The sequence below is a fragment of the Oenanthe melanoleuca genome, chromosome 1A (genome assembly GCF_029582105.1).
Source record: "Oenanthe melanoleuca isolate GR-GAL-2019-014 chromosome 1A, OMel1.0, whole genome shotgun sequence".
NCBI lineage: Eukaryota > Metazoa > Chordata > Aves > Passeriformes > Muscicapidae > Oenanthe > Oenanthe melanoleuca.
In genome coordinates this window covers 39,751,848-39,772,711 of record NC_079334.1, presented here as the reverse complement: position 1 = coordinate 39,772,711, position 20,864 = coordinate 39,751,848, and the positions used below count along the sequence as shown (strand labels likewise).

Here is a 20,864-nt window from a genome sequence, read left to right as displayed (position 1 = left end):
AATGGAGAGATGGGAAGAGAATCCTTCTGTCTTTGGCTTTATCTGACTTCACATAGAAAAGGCTACACTTGTTTTTGACTGGAAAGGAAAACCTATAACAAGCAGTTTCCTGTGTTTACATTCCAATTATGAAAAAGCAAAACAAACTAAAAAAAAAAAAAAAAAAAAAAAAAAAAAAAAAAAAAAAAACCAGCCTTGTTTTAAAACTAAACTGAGGTTTTAAGTTGTCTACTAGGCACAAAGGATTTTCATCTTTTAATGTATTTTTCCAGAAATGGGGCCAGACTGAACTTCCAATCATCCCCACTAAAAAACTAAGTAGTCTAAGATAATAAAAATTGAGATATTTTTCTTCTTCAAATTTTATGCTGTAGGGTTTTTCCTGGTATTTTGAATGGAGAGTAACAAGCCATTTGGACAAGTTCAAAATAGTAATGTAAATTATTTCCTTACCTGTAATTTTATCTTCTCTATAAGAGTACCTGCTGTTCTGTTAGTGCAGTACTGATGTGTTTTCTGCCTTTGTCCCAAGCTTCAGAGATTCCTCTGGTGATTTTTCCTCACTTGCTTACCAGCTTCCACTGCTGGCATTTTGAGGAAGTGCACTCACATTTGGCTCCAGGAATACTGCCATAGCTGAGGGAATATAAGACAACTAAAACACAAGTTAGAAAACAGCAGAACCAATATCCAGGAAGGAAAAAAAGATATTTAAAAACAATGAATCAGTCATCAACTGGAATCCCTTCGATCATTTTCCTTTCTCTTTTCATCTGCTTAGAATTTCCACACAAAGAAAAGACTTTTCTGTGCTTGGAGAAATTTTGGCTTAAAAATGGGTAACATCAGAGTAGTGGGTACCAATTCAGAGAATATAAAATTACTTTCAGGAAATCTAGTTTTAACCTTCTCCTGTATGAGTACCCATTATGCCATCACTCCAATACAGATAAGAAAGAGAAGAAAGGTGGCAGATTTGGAGGATTTCAGAAAAATCCCTGAGATCTTTTCTCAAGTCCTAATAGAACTGTGAAAAGGAAGACTTGAGGGCTTTTCACCCAGAAGCTGTCATAGATGAGCAATAAGGAGGATTTCTCATTGCCCAGGAAAACAAAACAAAAAGTCTCTTTCTCTAAGACAGAGTCAAGATTCTGGTTTCTGATTCCAAATAGTTGTAGTCATCTTGGTCAAAGATGAAAAGAACAACAAGTGCTGTCAGTTTAATAAGTAAATGTTTTCTTGTTTGAGCATTATGGAGGTATCCAGTTGAAAGTTACAACACCTTGTAACATCTCTGTACTCAGGAACATCTGGATACTATTTTTGAACTTCACAGTACACAGAAAAGAAGTATTCTGTCAAAGCTAAAAATGAATGCTAGGAGTTTTAACTAAGAACCTACGATGGTATTCAATTTAATTTCTCTTTCTTATAGAACCTGTCCAGTTATCTTCAAGTATACATCTTCTAAATAGAATGTGAACTAAGACCAAGTATGAATGAATCAGAGTATCTGATTGCAGTTAGACTCTGGAGTTCTAAAATCTCAAAAAATGAAGGAAAGACCAAAAGGCTCAGAAGAGGTTGTTGCCTTCAAGTTTCAGGAATGGAAGTGTCTATGATGTTCTTTAAGGTTGTGAGAAAGAAAAAGGACTCTGGCAATTTCATGAATGACCTTCGAAAAAGTAATTGGCCTTCCAAGTAATAAGCTTCAAATTTGTCAAATTGAATTCTAGAAGGAAGTCTCCCATTCCTTTTTTGTACTTAGTGGATGATGAACACTAATTATTAGCAAGTAGAATTGGAATTGACGATGAGAAATTTGCATTTTCCAAAGTCACTCTGAAAAGGTGACAAGGAATCAGGATAGAGAGATCTCCAAGTCCTAGAAAAACCAATTGGATTTGGAGTGCATTTTCCTGAATTAGAGAAAGCATGAGCAGAGATAAAGTTCTTTGGTTTTTTGGCCAGAACATGTATCTAAGCCACAAAGCTTGAATTCAGGATGAGGAAACAAGTTTTTCTGGCTGGCATCAGTAATTTATCTTCTGACATTCTTCAACCTGAAGAGACAAAACTGCAACTCTATTAAAATTCTTGGATCTATTACTACTGAGTTTGTTATTACATGTTTATTAGACACAAATCATTGTTTCCTTGGGAATACATTGGTCTTCATAAATTGGAGACAAACTTTTGTTCGGTCTTGCCAACACAATTTTACAGGTTTGATCATACAAATAAGCCCAGATGGATTGAATATTTTGTAGCTTCACCCAGAATCTGCACTTCAGAGTTCTATGGGATTTACCACTGCAGATATGGAAGGTGATGGATGATAACCAGGACTGTAAGATCTAAGAAGAGATCATCTATGTATTCTAATAGTGCAGTAGTAGAAAGCTCAGATTCCATTTTATGGAATGTGAAAAGTCCTTTAGAGTCGTTTCTCTATACACAGAAGTGTCTTGCCTGAAATTGACTTGGTGTTCACCAGGGTGGTAGAAGGAGTAAAACTAAAAGTCATGAAAAAAAAGGAGTAATCTTAAAATTCTCATGGAATTTAACTCTATGTTGATTATCTTCTTTATTAATTTAGTCATAGGCAGCAATCTTCCACTTATTCCTGCCTGAATTTTTTTTTCATTTAGAAGAGTTTTCACAAAAGATGGGACTATCTTCATTATTCTTAGGGAGAAATAGTTAAGATTTACAGCCATGCTCACTTTACTATGCAAGGGAATAATATCTGAGTGATCTGATTTCAACTGGTTTGAGACTTGTTGACTCCTCCAGCAGTGACTGTGTAGGCTCAGAATGTTCTGTATGTCTGACTCTCCACTTCATAGTGACTATTATTCATTTCCTTCCCTATAAGAAGGCAGAAAAGCAAAGCTTCTCCAAGGAGGTGTTTCTATAATCAGTCCTAATGAGTAAGGAAATACCTCAAGAAAACAATGTTATTTTGAAGATTTGGAAGCATTATCTTTTGAACAATTGAGGGCTCCCTCATATATTTCTGCAACTAAGTAGCTGTGCAGAGTCTGTGAAGCCTCTGCCAAATACCCAGGGAAAGAGGAAAAAATTCTGCCTGCAGCTATTTAGGCAGTAGATAATGTGAGGTTTCAGAATACCCTGGTCTCTCTGACCAGAAACGAATCATTTCTGACTTGCAGAAATGATCCAAAGAAGCTCCTACTAAAGCCTAAAAAGAAAGGTGAGACAAGGAAGAAGCACTAGTTTTAGAACCTGCCAGGATGACTCACATGATACTGGCATATCTTGTACAGTAATTTCTGAGAAATTAGAAGCTGAAAAAATTTTCCAAGAAAATTTAAAAGGACTACTAGATATTCAAAGAGCCCTTCTTGCACAGAATGGCAAAGAGACTGGCAGAATGAAGCTGCAAATGGAAGTAGAAACACCTTTGATTTTGGTGTCAGGATGTTGGAAAAGTAGAAATTCACAGGGAAGTGAAGATAACCAGTCATTAACAAACAGCCTTAAGAACTTGTTCTTATTTCCCATCACAGAGGCAGAAAATTACTCTTCAGACATGAGGTCAATATCTCAAACATGCCAGCAAAGGACAAGGCAGAAGAATAAAAAAATAAATCACAAGTTGAATCGTCTGGGACAAAGGCAGAAAACATCTTGGCTGGACAGATGAATTGCACATGGAAGAAAGTAATGGTTGCAAAAATCACTGATTAGTAATTAATTACATGCAACTGAAATCTATTTGCATTTTTCTTTAAATTGCGGAAATAGTTTCGTTTGATTGCAGTGTAATTCTGTCAATGTTCAGGTTCTGAAGAAGCTAAAATGGTGCTTTAAATGTATCCTAGCTGACTCTTACCTTTGGAGAAACTATTCCCTGATAAAAATGCATAAACTACAGCATGTATTACTACGTTGTGAGTGTGATGAAGGGATTACAAAAGATTTCATTTTTCATGATTTTTACAATGTGTCTACTCACAAAAAAATTATATTGCCCCTTCTGAACAGCTTGGTACTACACTCAGTGTATTCACAGGGGGCTATAGGAAAGTGATGTATAATCAGGCTCCCTCTTTTCAGAAGATCTGTACTTGTGAATATTGCCTTTAATCCATTCTCTGTTTTGATGTTACTCACTTTCATTCCTTATTTCAGTATCCATAGGACTCAAAGTCAGAACAGAACTAAACAAAATTTGAAACTGAAAATGTCTTGGGATTCAAGTGCTTGGATTATCCTTACCTGCCCAACACGTTTGACTGATCTTTCAGTCTGTGACTTTGCTTATAGCATTTCACACTACAACACTTCTTTCTTTAATCCTTTATTCCATAACTAGTCTTTTGTAGGCATTTCAGAGTACATTTGCTTTTGGGGGGAAAGGACTATGACATGTCTAGATTTCTGTGACCACAAAGGAACTCATCAAGCTGTAGTTCTAGACTCTGCCAAATGGAGACTCACAACTTTACAGAGGGTAGAACTAGGCACACCAGCTCCACATTAAAGAAGCAAATTCAGTATATAAAGGCTATCTTCAGGAAAATCAGTAAATTGCATAGCCTGAATACTGATGATTCCTTTTAGCATGCATTGGCTGGCATGCAAACTATTTCCATCAAACTGTCCAAGTGTCCCAAAGGATTAGTGTTTAGGTGCCCTACAAATAATACAAAGCTTCAAAATGAAAGAACTGTGATCCTAGATAAAAACAATAATTACTGATTAATGCAAAAGTCCAGCTTGACCCTAGAAAATGCCATCATATTTCCAGTACCAGCTTATCTGTCCCCTAAAACTTGTATTTATTCTTAGAAAATACGTGCATACTATTTTAATGACAGATTAGATACAGTGGTCTCTGAGTTAGCAATGAGAAACACGCTGAGACAGCTGCAAATTTCTCCTAGTGACAGATTAGCCAAAGGCATGGACAGAGATACCATAGCAACAAAGAGGCTGTCACAAGTGCAATCACTTTTCCATGGGTAATATTTTGTTACAGTCTGTGCACTCACTTATATTGTAATCACATCATTTTTATGAACCACCAGGTAATGCTGGTCACTGTATATATGTACATTATTCCTATAAATCCTCATTTGAAATTAAAGTAGGAGCTGAGGAGTCTCTACAGAGGCTCTGAAGTGAGGCAGGAGAACATAGTTTTACAGTGAGGTGGTTTCTTCAATTATATAACACGTAATACTAGGAAAAGCACTTCCTGTACCTGACACATGGTAGATCATTTATCGATCCTACAATTATTTCACATTTCTCAGTGGTCAAAAAGCAAATTTTTTAATGTCTCATAACTTTAATGTCACTTAGTTTTACACTGTAAAATGTCATGTACATGTACAATGTCATGTGAGAAATGTACTGCTTTCTTAGCACTCACTGACCACAAGCACCATACATCCTGCCTATCAGAAACATCCTAGAATAGCCTATACATTGTATTTAGATTATTAATTTCTGCTTTTCCTAACTCTAATTAATTATTACTATTGTTTTTGAAATGTCTGGAGGAAGAAGAGGAAGACATGAGTGAAGAAACTACCTGATATTTAACTTTGGCAGAAAAAAAAACGAGTAGCACTTAAAGAGCCTATGGATCTGTTGCTTGTTTGGAGAAGTACAGACCAACAGCTTTGCTGCATTGCTAACACTAGGCAAGGTTCAGTTACAGGAAAAAAATAGCATTCTCCTTTCATATCTAGGGACACATTTCAGCTCTCTTGTATCATGTTGTCTTAATCAAGCAGCAGTTATGACAGCACTGTAGTAGTTGAGCCAGTACTTTATGCTGCCTCTTGATACTGGGAATCTGAGTATCCCACCAAAATGTAAAGGGACCAAGCAGAGGTACCTTATGCTGAAAGGGTGATGAACAGCATATTTTATAAATTGAAATATGAATGAAATTACTGTCTCTCCTTTTACCAGCTGTAATTAATTTAGAAACAACCCAGCATCTGCAAGTGAGAAAGAGGAGTCAGGGTAAAAATGTAAGGAGTATTTACAGATAGCAACAAAACTGCATTGACTGAGAGCAGTGGAATGCACACACCAAACACAGTTTGCTTCACATGAAGACAGTTGGTGTGCTTGGACACCACACTTCCTTTTTTTCCAAGGATGTTATTAAATTTTGAGTTTCCTTTAAATTCTGGAAGCCATAACATAAAATTAGATAAACTAGAATATTAAAAATAACTGAGTTAAGGCTCTCTCCTATATCGTTTTTGAAGGTATAGATACTCTCAGTATGAATTTCTCACCATCCTGGCAATATTCCTGTTTCTTTCATTCTAGTCTGTCTCTGGTATTGATTTGGAATGCAGATTTGAATTTGGAATGTGGATAAATATGGTCACTATGGATTTGTTTTTGGCCCTGTAATATTTCACTTTTATTTCTCTCAGCCCTTGTAATATTTATTTTATTTTATTGCAGTACTCTATTTCTGATATTGGTTGGCATATTGTTACATAGTAATATACTAGGTATTGATTTCTTTCTGTTCTGCAGTGTGCTTTCCTCCACACATTAAAAAATCTTAGCCAGTTTTCAGAGAAACAATTGCAGTTCTTTCAGCCCATCTTAAAAGTGTAGGTGCTCAGTATTCCAGAAGCTGAATGCTCATTTCCAAATGATGGCCCTTTATAACCTGGCTGAGAATAATTCTTTCCCTTGTTTATAGGAAAACATTACTCACTTTCACTCTCTAGAGATTTTCAGGGGTTAATAATCAATATCTGCTATGTATTCAATTTTTGTTGTTGTTGTTAATTTATATTATTAGTATTAGTATTAAACCAACAATTCTAAAAGAACAAGCACTGTTGCCAATTTTTAGTGAGTAGTAGATACTGGCCATGTTGCTCATTCACAGTATGAGTCACTGGTTTAGGTCATAGTTGTGAACCTTCAGAATATGAGCATTTCTTAAACTCATTATATTATATTGCATTTGATAGTGGTCAAAGTCCACAGCTTCCCAAACTGAGAAATAATGAATGTGCTTTCATGGTCATCTTTTTGATGAAGACCACATCAAAATTACTAAATTATCTAAGCCAGCTGCTTCCTACTCAACATTAAGCTTTTAAACATTAGGGGTTAAGTTAGTCATGGCAGTTTTCCTTTAGATTATTTGAGAAACATCACCTCCAGAAGACAATTCATCCAGCTTATCTTAGAACAAAATCAGTTGTCCTCTGGAACTGAACTATTCCATCCAAAATTGAAAAGATAGTCTCAAGCTTGGGCTAGTTATCTCACTCTAGAGAGTCCTAACATAAGCAAAGTCCAATAAATGCTATCCTGCATAATTTAACCATAATTTAGGGTTAAACTATGCCTCATTCCACAGTTCTACCAAATCAAACTAAAAGCCTGAGGCCAAGGTACCATTTAATTACTGTGCAATGGTTCAAAGCTGCACCAGGGAAGGCTCAGACTGAGCACTAGGAAGCTTTCTTTACCAAGATGATGGTCAAACATTGGAACAGGCTGCCTAGGGAGGTGTCCAAGCCTATCAGTGCTTAGGAGACATTTAGGCAATGCTGTTATTTTACATGTTTTAATTTGGTCAGCCCTGAATTGGTCAGGTCACCAGGTGAGATGATCATTGTGGGTCCCTTTCAACTGAAATAGCAGATTTTATTCTATACTTTTTCTCATGAGAAATGCCAATGCATATTTCTCTACATGTTCATAAAATATCAGCCCAGGAACACTCTCCCACTGCCTGGAGCAAGTACACACTTCTTCAGTCATGTCATTACTTTTTTTTTTTATACAAGGGTTTTGATTTTTTTTATACAAATCCTTTCCTGTATTGCAAGAAGAGAAAGCAAACACACCAAAAAAAAAAAAAAAGAATTATATTAGAAAGAGGCTGTAGAAGAAAGAGTATTTCAAATGTAAAGAAAAAAATTGGATTTTACACTTCCTTGAAACACTTTCCCAATCATTTAAAGAGGGTAATGTGACAAAATTTTTGTGTTTATGTATCAAAAATTGAGGCTAGCCATGTGGGAAAAAGAATGCAATTGTTTTCTTTCCACAAAAGTTTCTCATCCTGGAGGAGAATGCCCAAGCATGCCTGGTAAAATCTCAGCAGTGTTCATAATCATCTCATAATTCTCCTAATGTATTCATGATCATCCTCTTTTGTTGCAGCATTATGCCTTGGAACACAAGCCCACATTTCTTTATATGAAGTCAAAAAACTTACTGATTTACCTAAGTTGTCATTGGCTTTTTTCCCCCTTCCTCTCCTGCAGGCTACATAGACCCAAAATAGTCAATTCTAAATCAGCACAATCAGTACTCTTCTCACTCATACACATTTTTTCCATATATTCAGGTTTTTTCTATGATTAATTCTTAATATCAGCCTTTTCCAACTACTGTGCAAACAAATTAGGAAAACAATACCTGGCTTTGTATTCTAAAGGTAAATAATTTCCAAATTAGATTTCTTAACATTTGAATTCTGAGTACTTCCAATTCATTATTCACATATAATCTTATTAGACCTATATAACTGAACAAAATACAAAACCTTAAGAAGACCACATTTTTAAAAATCAATTCATTTTCTGCCATTTTTCATGTGGCCTTTTTTGCTTATACCATAACTATTAGGAAGTCAGAACCATAATGTTTTAAAATAGTGAGGTATGCAAATAGAGGTGGACAAGCAAAATACTTCCCTTCTCCACTGTTTTTATTTCTAATATAAAGGTTAACTATTAACAGCTCAAGATGTGGAAATGTAGGTTCTACTTTTGAACTTGGTATCCTATAGAAGATATTCAGTGGATGACTGGATTAGGATTTTGGCAAAGGAAGAAGGCAAACTTACAGAAAATGTTTGGAGGTAAAGATAAACTTTTTTCAGCCTTTCAGGAAAGTTTTGAGAAGGTTTTTCTGTTATCTACATCAGTCACTCAAGATGTTTAGTTTTTTTTTGTTTCTTTATGTTTTTACATAATACATAATAATCACATATGGGTTATTTCATTTAACAGTCAGAAAATTATTGTTCATGACTTCTTAATACTAGCTTTCTGTATTTTTATTTTTCTCAAAAATGGAGGGGAGTGGAGTTTTGCAAAAAAAAATAGAAAATTTTGAATTTTTCCTTTTATTTATATAGACCTTGGGGGGCAGAAAGAGAAGCTACAAAAATATGGTAGTGGTGACATATTAGGGAAAAGTATTTGCCCTTTGATAATAAGCTACTCTGTTAACACAAAGAACCACTTGTATTTCCAATAGCAATATATATTTTACTGGCCATCAGAATGATGTCTCTTCAAATCACAGGTGGAAGACAGAGACCTTCATTCACCTGTCACTGACCTCATTTCAATGACTTAGTTCAACCTTCAGTCAGAAATTTCTATTGAAATTTGCTATTCTCTCAGAATAGCCTTGCAGCTCTCTAGGAAATGAAGGAAAAAGGAGGAAAACATACAATATCTGGAAAAACCAGAAGGTAGAATAAATACTGGGGATTTAAGGTCACTAGTATGTTCCTTTCAGTGATGCTAGGTCTGTAAGCAGGTTTGACAGCCATTGTACTGAATCAGTGTTTATGACATTTAGAAAAGGACTGGCTTTTCCCAAGCACCATTACTGAAGAGGTATGAAATGAGTCCTGAGGATTGCCTCCACCATGGAGGACAAGAAAATTCCAGCTGCTGCAAAGAGACAGACCTAAAAGTCTAATAACAACAAAGGCATAAGCTCCTGAGGACAGGAGCCTTAGGCTTCTTTAGATCCCAAAGAGTGGAAAAAAAATTCATAACCTCAACCAGTGCAGAGAAACCTACACTTTGACAAACTTTTAAGAAGAAATTCATCAAAGCAATCATAATTGATTTTGCTCCTTTTGTGACCTCTTTTTTCCTGCAGAAGTATAATCCAGGTCTGCCTTTTTACTTACCCCTTGCTAAACCCTCTCAATACATATAAAATGACAAGTATTCTGTAACACTAATAGTGTCATGTAGAAATAACCAGGAAAAAATTCAAAATACATACAATTCTATTTCTATTTCTATTTCTATTTCTAATTCTATTTCTAATTATTATTATTAAATACCTATCTGGTTCCTTTTGATTATATTATATACACACATACATTTTACATGCAGATAATCAAATTTGCATTGGCATGTACAAAGTTAAGTGTGGGAAGCATTCCAGCAAGGTTATCTTCAGAAGAAACACATCTGAAAGTGGATTCAGGAAGGGAACTGTAAAACAAACATTTAGGAAGGAGTCTTCCTTTAAAGGATGTCAAAATATTTTGGAGTTGTATAAATACAGAAATAGAGCTCTCTGTGGAACAGAAGGAATATAATTCATTCAGTGCATGCTACATTTCACCACAACAAATGTGTACCAGAAATTTCGTGGCAATGTAAAGAATATTTCAATAAAATTACATACATATTCAAACACCTGTATAAATACCAATCTAGCACATTGCAGCCTGACATTACAAACTATTAAATATGTAAAAGAAGGATCAGTCACAAGTATGTGTGCTGGGGTGCAGGGGAGAAGGTGTTTATACCTAAACACATGCATATGTGTCTTCAGAGTACATTTTCATCTTTTGTATGTCAATGAAGAGTTGTGTTGACTGAGAAGATACAATGCCATAGTTTCAGGCATAGTTTTGTGTATTTAATGCTTATCTGAAGCATTTGTTTTTCTTCTGTTTCTCTTAGCCACTAAAATGCAAAGATGATAGCATGTTTACTTTGTTGTCAGGCATTGTATATGATGACCTTTAAATATATTTCTGTTAATAAAAATTTGAATAATATGAAAAGTGTCAAATGGAGGAAAGGAACTCCCTGAAACTCCATCAAATTTTTTAGTAAATCACAGTTATACAAGATGGAAAGAACCAGCTCATACTGTAATGACACATCAAATGCTTACCATACTCAGTGGTTTCTGTGTAGAAACATGGTAATTCCATGGAACTGATAAAAATGTTTGCTTGCTATCCTGTGAATGAAGAGCTTAGCAAAGTGTACAGACTTTGTGCAACTGATTTCAGAGAGAAACACATATTAGATTACAATGCATTTGATCACTACTGTTAGCTGAAGGGATCAGCTCTACTATCCCCAGTGCTTACCTGAGAAGGTCTGGCACACAGCTTACTATGTTCAAACAATTGAAAAGTGTGCTGAGAGAAGTGTGAGGGACCAGGATGTCCAATCCCAGTACAACTCTCTTCCCATGCTTCTTTAGCCTTCTCAGCTTAGGTCTTCTTTGTGCATCCAATTTCTGTGCACTTTTTTTTTTTTTTTTTTTTTTTACTTGTTGGTAACATGTCAGGTTGGTGTCATACCTACCCTAGTTGTTTTCACTTTATTCCCAGAGGAACAGCTCCATCCCTTACGATCTGGAAGAACTTTACATTCCTCCCCTTCAAGACATGGTTGCATGTGGCACCACCATTTCTGCTCCACTATTGAAGCTACAAGAGAAGAAAACATATGTACTTGTATTTTGTTGAAATGGCCACTCTAGGATGTCATTACATTGCAACATTTATTTTATTTTCCAGGAAAATATGAGAAATATGTTGACTGACAGCTAGTCTGTGATTTTCAGCCACCTCAGAACCTTCATAAGAAATTAGGTTTCCAATTTGCAAAAGGTGCTATGTGCTTCGAAGTCAATCTCTTCACAGCGTTTCCTTCCAACCTCATTTTTATCTTGCTCAGCCAGATTTCAAAATTTTAAGTAGAATCTCTTCTTTTGATTGGTCTATAATATAGCCTAGCATAGCTTGATTAAATTTATTCCCCATGATGACATATTTACCACTTCTCTGACAGCCAACAACATATCAACACTAAAGAGATCATGTAAAGGGTGAATCCTGCCACTCTTTCAGATAAAGAGATGTGAAAAAACAGCTAGTATTTTCCCAAATAAAACATTTGAGCCTACACCAAAATTGTTAAGTAAGACACTAATATTACACTGCCAATAGGAATAATAGCATATGCCTAAAAAGATTAAAAAACCAGACAGAACTGTGTTCTGTTTGTTTGCTTGTTTCCTTCCAGTGAGATAAAAATATAAATTAGATGTAAGACTGTAGCACATGAAAATTATATGCTTATGTAGGTTTTGCATAAATACTTTTAATTAAGTGAATATCATACAACTCCAAGAGTCCTCCTTTAGTTAGATCAAATTTAGCCTCTCAAGAGGTCTCTTTCACTGGCATCTAATAATTTTGTTTAGCATTTCCACAGAGCAATAGCAAATAATTAATTTTTCCATCTTCCTCACATTCATCTTTGACACCCCCTTCAAAATACAGAAGCTGTCCTACTCCTATTTTAAATAATTGACTGCAAATGGAGTTAATTAGTAATGGTGTCTCATCAATGACCTTAAGCCAGCCAAAGCTGCTAGGAACACAAAGAAAGGAATCAATAGAAGGAGTCGCACCATCAACACAAGAAGGAGCTGCCCGGGTGGTACCTGCTACCTGCCCAGGGAAGCAGGAACACTTCACTGTCTGTGATCTCTCTTCTATCTTATTCTTATTGCAGCATCTGTGAAGAGCCACCACTTCACAGGTCCCAGTTTTAACATGGTGAGCTGTGAAAATAAGAAGATGAACAATTTGATAACTTTGAGAAGTAACATCATATTGTTTCGTTTGGATTTTTTTGTTTTAATTAGAAGTGCAATAAACTTGGCTCTGTAAGGCAATCTGCATGAAATTTCACATGAAATGAAAATTGCAGTGGTATTAACACTTGAATGGAGAGTTGAGCTCTTTTCCAAATGTAGTATAACTATCTTAGGCAAAAACACTGGCTAAAGAACAGTTGGACAAGGATGTATATGGGCCTGTTCCAGTGAAGAGGGAAGTAGAAACATAAAACTAGCCTAGAAACCACATTCATTTCTGGACTCCCATTAACAGCTGTGTACCTCTAATAACATTCCTTTTATTCTTCCCTATGAGAGAAACTTTGAAATTAAAGTATATCAGTGTTAAAATACCCATACAAATATATGTTTTCACAATCCAGGTCTCCAGACTTTATGCCTAGAAGAGACTTTGACATGATATTCCAAATCCTTCCTACAGGTGAACAGAGAACAAGTGGCAGGATACAGGGAAAACCCTCAGACGAAATCCAGAAATAAAATCTACTAAGGAATCACACTTTAAATTTTTCTGCCTGGCACTGCAAAGTTTGGGAACATGGGAAACCAAAGCTTTCAAACAAAGGAGGCAACAGGACAATCTTCATAATTCTGTATCTGCACCCATCACTCCCATCCATGCTGCCCTAACTGATTACCAGAATCATACTGCTGGAGTCCAATGAGAGGACCAATTTGGTAACAGGAGAGCTACCAAAATATCCTTTCTGGTTCAGCAGCCAGTTACAAAGGATCTGGAGTCAGGAAAAGGTTTTAACTGAACTTTCAGTGGTTGCTTATATAAGATCAGATATTCCTGGGGGTAGCTCATTACCATCAGAAGAAAGAGAGAAAAAAATCCGAACTTTAGCTGATATTGACCTACAACCTTGCATGGACAGGAATACTAATTATGTGAAGCAATATGTGTCCCTTAGCTCTGCTGCTATTTAACTTTTTGTGTCCTTTATGTAAAGCATGTGCACTGAATGCTTCAGCTACCTTGAATATCCTGAATGTCAAACAATAAACAAGAACTTCTACAAGGAGAAAGCCCTAAGAACACTTATGTGCCCAGCACTGATGTCTGGATTCACTCTGTTGTTGTATCACAGTGTCAGCTCCTAAAAGGTCTGAGGAAGGAGCGCAACTTGATGTAGGCTATGGACCCCATAAATTTCCTAGAGGCAAAAGCCACAGCAATTAGACTCTGGGTCTTCATCAACAAAACATAAAGTGCTGAACATTTCATTGGGGAATTATGCATTTTTAAGTATAACAAATTCCAGTGAACAGTCTGTGGTCTTTGTCATCACTCAATGTATTGTACTATGTCAGGTTTGATTATACTCCACCACATCATGCTGTGCTACAGCTGAAATGATGTAACACAACACAAGCAATTAACCCGTGATCCATCATATTTTGATATGCTGAAACACTGCATTTAAATCAAAAATATAGAAGGAAATAAATCTCTTTATGCACAAACACTGACTTTCTTCACTTTCTAACTGTAATTTTTAAGTCAATAGAGGATGAGGAAAGCAATTCATACTATCTGCCTGAATTTTGCAATCTCTGTTATTTAATACCTTTGATGACATTGAGCAAGTATTTTTACAACTACTAGCACAGGCTGCCCCAAAAATTTACTTTTAATTCTTTTCCAAACAGTTCCACTGGTATACATTCCAGTGAAGCAATTTAAATAAATACATTCCCTTTTTTCTTAATAAAACACTTGTAAAGTTCTTTATTTGTGAATAGGAAGAAAATTTATTCTAGGATATATTGGGTACATATAAAATATAGTAGAATAAATACATTCTGCTTTTGCAGGTTCACATTAACTTTAATTTTGATAGGCAATTACATACCTTATACCCACTCCTCCTTACACAAATTCACTAAATTGTATTTTATGAAAGGTACATAAAAAAACCCTATACACTGAATCTACAAAAGAAAGTAAATTTATGGTAGGATGAGAACATCAAAACACTTACTTTTTCACTATATTAGTTTTAATTTGTATTCTATATATCACTGATCCTGAAATTTTGTGTCCTCACTCTCTTATCATGTAACTTTATGCATCTTTACTGTGTCTATAGAAATGCCATAATACAACTGTTAAGTGCTAAGGGAAAATATACAATATACACCAATAGCCATCATGAAGAGAAGCCAGTTAAAAGAGCTATTGTAAAATTCTGGGAGGGAAATTTTTACACTGAAACAAAAATCTTGCAAGTCTCCTTTGTAGTAATTAGGATGAGAAAATCAGGCATTGTAAGACTTTTATGGAAAAAGAGTGCAATGAAATGGTCATATTCATCTACAACACAGAAAAGCATTTCAAAGGGTGAAAAGACATATGAAAAATGGAAGGGAATAAAAAAAACAAAACACATACTATCAATAGTATTTGGGGAATCTTTAATAAGGATGCTTTGAAATTTTCTGGGTATAAAACAAAAGCATCCTAGAAAAATATACAAAGATATTTCAAACATTGAGAAAACTAGGCTAACCATCGTCTAGTTTCTATTTGCCATCTATAAAATGCCATGAAAATTCCTTGAGAGGAAATGTAGGGATTTCAGATCCTTATGCTATCAAATAATTAAGTTCCATTGCAGTAAGTACAGTATCTGTCACATTCATGTGAAATTAGTTATTCAAAACCACTGCAAACAGTGTTTCATTTGCTGCTAATGAAAGTAGTCCTTCTTGCCTTTAGTTTGGAGAGGGCCTGAAGAAAGATACTCAGAGATCTCTGTATGTACAGATTGCAAGTTTTCCTGATGATTGTACATAACATAATATAGGTATAAATTATGTTGCAGAAGATCTAGCACTGTATCATGAGAGTGGAGCTTGGAAAACAGGCATAATCATATCTCACCCCTTAATGGCTCATTCTGTAATTAACCTGCCACTTTTACAGCTTTTTTTCATGTAGCAAAATCATCAATACCTATCTCATAAACCAGAAACAGAAACTTCAGTGATCAGCATCATGTTCTTGGAAAATATATAACTAGAAAATTACTAGTCTTATTTTGGATAAAACTTTTCTTGTTCCTTCGTGGCAGCTTTATATTTCTTTCCTTCAGGTGAATAAAATTTCAGTCACATTTGCACAGTGCATCTGGCACTAAGTTATCACCCTTACTCCTCTACTTTTGTGGGAAGATTGCTCCAGGGAAGAATGGAAGTTATTATTCAAGATTATTATTTTGCAATTCAACTCACAAATATGAATATAAGGTATTTAGTGTAGGAATGCAAATCTTGCATTAAAGCAAGAAAATCTTCTGAATACCCTCATGATCACCTTTTCCTAGCCTCAACACTTAAACATTGATGCTCAATTCTGTTATGCATCTGCTCAGTCATTTGAATCTTTTCTTTCCTGAAAGTTGCATAGATCATGCAAGAACACATACACTGGCCATTAACAAAGAGAAATAAACTGTGTTGCCAAGAACTAAACAAAATAAATTCACAGCCTGTTTCTGTCTTCAGGATCTCCATCATTGCAGAAGCCACACACAATATCAAAGAGATTATATGTTATATGCTCTCTGTGAAGACACTGGCACATCTGGGTGATACAGTTAAATCCATCTCATGACTAAGAGCTACTGGAAGCATAAGAAGATCCCTTGTCTCTTGTCCAGCACTCTTTCATCCCTTGCTTGCATGAATGTTGCCATTTGATAGTGAAGGTAGTAAGCCTGGGATTTGGAACAAAAAAAAATTTCCCCCTTTTTTTTATGGTTATTTCTCTACCTGTTTGGCTCCTACAGCTGGGTGCAGAGACCACTGAGAAGCATTTTCAGACAAAGGGAAGAGGAAGGAGCTGGAAGCCACAGACACCTGATTAACTCCTGCAGAAACCAGTTCCTATATCAGCTTGCCAGAACTGCAGCTCTGTACTCCTACAAAATAAATTTATCCTAATTTATTCTATTTCAGGTAATTTTTCTCAGGTCACAGAGACTACTTAAAATCTGCAAAGCTTTGTTTGAGTCTATGTAGAAAAAAGAAGCATCAACAATAAATAGAAGATTGGAAATTACACTTAGCCATGAGTCTCAATTCCACATTGCATCTAATATTTTATACACTTCAAACTTTTTGTCATCTTGGGTATGATCAGGATGATGTCCCACATGGAATACTATAGTAACCAGTCTTTCAAAGTAGTTACATATACATTTTTATTCATGTAAAACATGAATGATTATAATGGAATGACTCTTTTAAATAATCATCTGTAGGATAAAATAGAAAGTATTTCAGGACATTGTCATCTTGCTCCATCCATTTCCCTAAGTGATTAGTCACTATTCTATTCCACAATATTCAAACAAATATGTAATTGGGTGTTACTGGTAAAATAAAGAAAATTAGTGGTTGTAATATAACATTTTTCCAGAATGGGCTTTAGATCACTGTTCTACCCTTAAATGATCAGGGTAAAAAAGAGGGTTTTCTTGTTCACATGGTTTAGTTGCTTTGTTCATACTGATTGACAAGGAAAACAAATGTAAGTTATTTTTCTGCTACCCTTCAGCAATTTCAGTATGTCATATCAGTCTCAGTGTGTCACTGTAGAGAGGAAAGATACAAACAAACTTGTAAAATCTCCCTCATACACACACTCCCACGCAATATTATTGCATTTTTTCAATATTTTAATAAGTGTTAGTAGCTGCCATTTCTAAGCAATCAAAATCTTATATAACCATAGCAAAGTCAGGATTTCCATCTAAACTTTCTCTTTAAATGTCAGACTAAGATATATGAAAACAAATACACTATCCAATTTCTTGATTCAATTAATGTTAACATTCTTCAATATTTTATATAATATCCATGTAACAGCTGTTAGGGAAAAGCTTGAACATAGTTTATTTTTATCTGCCAGCAATGGTTCTGGTATTACTGCACTTCTGTGATGCAAGCATACAAGAAATGTGAAGCTTTTTGTTAAGGATGAAATCTTTGATTTGACCAGTCATTAGTGCAGTTGGGGAAAAAAGCAGCCAAGATTCTGGGGACACAAGCTTCAGTTTGCTTTTGTGAACACAAAACAAAGCACAACTCCATTTCAGCTCCATGGGCTGAAGGGAGAAGTGGCAGCACAGACATCAGGAAAAAATGCCTAACTCCCAAAGATACACATCAACAGCAACCTTAGAGAACATTACCTTTAAAGATCAAATGAAAAACCCTTTGAACTCAATGTTTTTGGTTTGATAGGTGCTTTTTGGATCAGAATGTCAATGAAGAGTAATTTTTATTTTTTTTTACAGTAAAGGTGACATCTAGATTTGCAACTAAGATATTTATTCTGGTGATTGAATGTGCAGCAGCTCTTACAGTGATTGAGCAAATGATGATATATAGTCCAGACATGAGAAAACTATGGTGAATTAAGATTATTAAATAAAATTTTAAAAAATAGAATTGTATCCACAAGGGGTTTTTTTAATTTTATTTTGCACATATTGTAATTGGCTTGAAAATCCTATGATATTTTTTATAAACAGAGAAAAATATAAAAAAAAAAGCTTTTTTTATTTTTTAAAAACTTACTTGATGTTCTTCTTTTTGTTTGTTGGTTTCTTTCTTTGTTTGGCCGCTGAACTGAAAAATCAATTACAGACACAGCAGTAATTCCTGTGTCCTCAGTGGTGACAATGAGGCATGACACGGTTGTGGTGCATCTCAGGAAAGGCACTCATGTGGCTTTATTTTCAGATGACACATGGGGTTGTACTACAGTAACAGCAGGACAAAAATGCTAATTTTGTGCTATCCTATTCTAGACTATCACAGAATCACAGAATGGGTAAGGTTGGAAGGGACCACAGTGGGGCTCTGTCCTTTTGACAGCCTCCCTTCAGACACTTCTATCCATTGTACATATACAAGCTGTCAGGAGCCAGCCAAGAAGGCCAATGGTATCCTGGGTGCACTGCCAGGTGGAGGGATGTGATGCTGCCCCTCTACTCTGCCCAGTGAGGCACATCCAGGGGGCTGAGTCCAGCTCTGGGCTCCCCAGTGCAGGAGCTCCTGGAGTGGGTCACACAAAGTTGATTAAGGGACTGGAGCATCTCTCTTACAAGGAAAAGCTGAAGGAGCTGGGCCTGCTCAGCACTGAGAAGAGGCAACTGAGAGGCAACTCTCATCAGTGTATATATTACACATTCCCATACAATTATTTCTGAAAACCCTACAAACACATCTTATTGACAGGTCCTACTTACTGCAGTCACATTCCCATGCTTTGGATCTCAGCTACACTTGTTCACTTTGGGCACTGAAAATTCCAGATAGAGTATTCTCTACCTAAACTAGTGGAGAACCAATTTAGGTTAAAAATACAGAATTATTTTTCATTTCTCTTTTACTCTGATGTCTCTTGCATCTTGGGATAGTTTCTCAGGTAAAATTCTAAAAAAACATAACTGATTGCTTTGAATATTTTGCAGTGCCACTTGTAGGCAACACACACAGAGAAAATACTGCTAACTGTAGCTCCTCCCAGGCTTCTTGGATTCAACATGATGTTTTCTCTCCTGAGAGGATTATTTTAAAATAACAAGAGCCATTCTTGATAAGTGTTTATTCTGCAGATGCTGGCCCAGTTCCTCTACCCCTCAATTAACCCAATTAGTCCACTTGGGTGAAGGATGAGGAGCAGAGTTCATATGACAATGCTATGCACACAGCATCTCCAGCAGCCTTTAAAACCTGAACTAATGAATGGTTTGCCACAGTCACATTGCCAAGCATAATCTTCTGCACAGTGCCAAAGAAAAATCTCATCCATCAGTTTGTCTGCCAGCTGTCATTTACAGCCATCTGTATGGGAAGACATTTTCCCTTTTGGAAAAAAATCAAGGAAAAACTACAATATAAGCATCCCCTCGAGAAGAGCTCACTAATGAATCTGTGAGATGCAGCCTCAGACATTTCCATAGCAAAATGGATGCACTGAAATGGACTGCTGACTTTTCTCCACTACTAGAGGAAAAGACTTACTGGAATAAAGTAGCAAGCTGGCATAGTCCCAGCTGTTCTCACAGACAAAAACTACAGATGGAGCACTTCAAGCAGGATCTCTTGGACCTGGAGAGCCTGCAGTCATCTCCCAGCCTTACTGAGGCTAATTGCATTCATTCAGTCCTCTGGCAGCAGTGAGCCAGTCTTACTCAAATAAGCTCTCTCAGAAAAGTCAGTGCTTTTCACGGCAATGGCTAAAAATTACTACTTCATACCAAACTTTTAGCCAAAGAAGCAGGAACTCAAAACACAACTGATTTTCAGGTAGCATGAAGGATAATTTCCTCTTCTCCATATGACCCCACTCAGCCTAGAGTGTTGCCCTCCCTAGGTCTGACTTTTTAATTTTGAAATCGAGTAATCCCTAGGTTCTCAAAACCACAGAGCATTCAGAGACAAGATCACAAGCAGCAATCATTTTGGGGGTTTCCAGCTCTTTATATACATACTCACTGGAAGAGGAGCCTCTGCACATTGTCCCAGTGCCCACCCAAGCTGGGCTCCCTGGCTGCAGCCTGCCTGGTCCTGCCCCATCTCCCAGTGCAGGAGCCCAGAGAGGAGCTGCTCCACCACAGCCACCCCACTTGCCAGGCAGTGCAGCAGATGAGAGGATGATGACAGCAGCAAAGGCTGCATGTTTCCTCATGGGACCAAAATGGAACCACTTTGCTTCTCTATAGATGTTTCCTACATTTCTATTCTAGCAGCTGTGAGCTGACACAATCCTTGAGAAAGTTTGTGTAGAACTGGTAGAAAAATGCTCAGGGTGAGGGGTAGTTTACAAATACTAGAAGTCAAAAGCCCCAGTATCTCTGAGGTTGTTATCAAACATGTTAAGCAAACGATATATTAAAGTGTGCAGACATTTTGCAAATTACCAGGCCGATGCTTGAGATTACTAATTATATGATTTCACAGAGAAAAAAGACTAATCCAGCTTTCAGGCACTCAAAAGAACATTTGGCACAAAGACTTTTTATTCTCTTATACTCTCTCTTTGGGCCTTCTGCCAAATATCTCGACTCAGCAAGAAGCAGTAGCACATGTCTCAGGGC

The 20,864-nt window shown here is 36.2% G+C and overlaps 1 protein-coding gene across 1 annotated transcript in view; it reads right to left on the bottom strand.

Annotated features, from left to right (window-relative positions):
- The window catches only part of TAFA2 (TAFA chemokine like family member 2), a 175,257-nt gene that overhangs the window by 9,280 nt on the left and 145,113 nt on the right, over nt 1–20,864 (bottom strand). Inside the window, exons 3-4 of the mRNA XM_056482399.1 lie at nt 12,514–12,666; nt 11,400–11,524 (exon numbers count right to left, since the gene is read on the bottom strand). Coding sequence (XP_056338374.1) covers nt 11,400–11,524; nt 12,514–12,666 — 278 coding nt within the window. The remainder of the gene's footprint in view (nt 1–11,399; nt 11,525–12,513; nt 12,667–20,864) is intronic.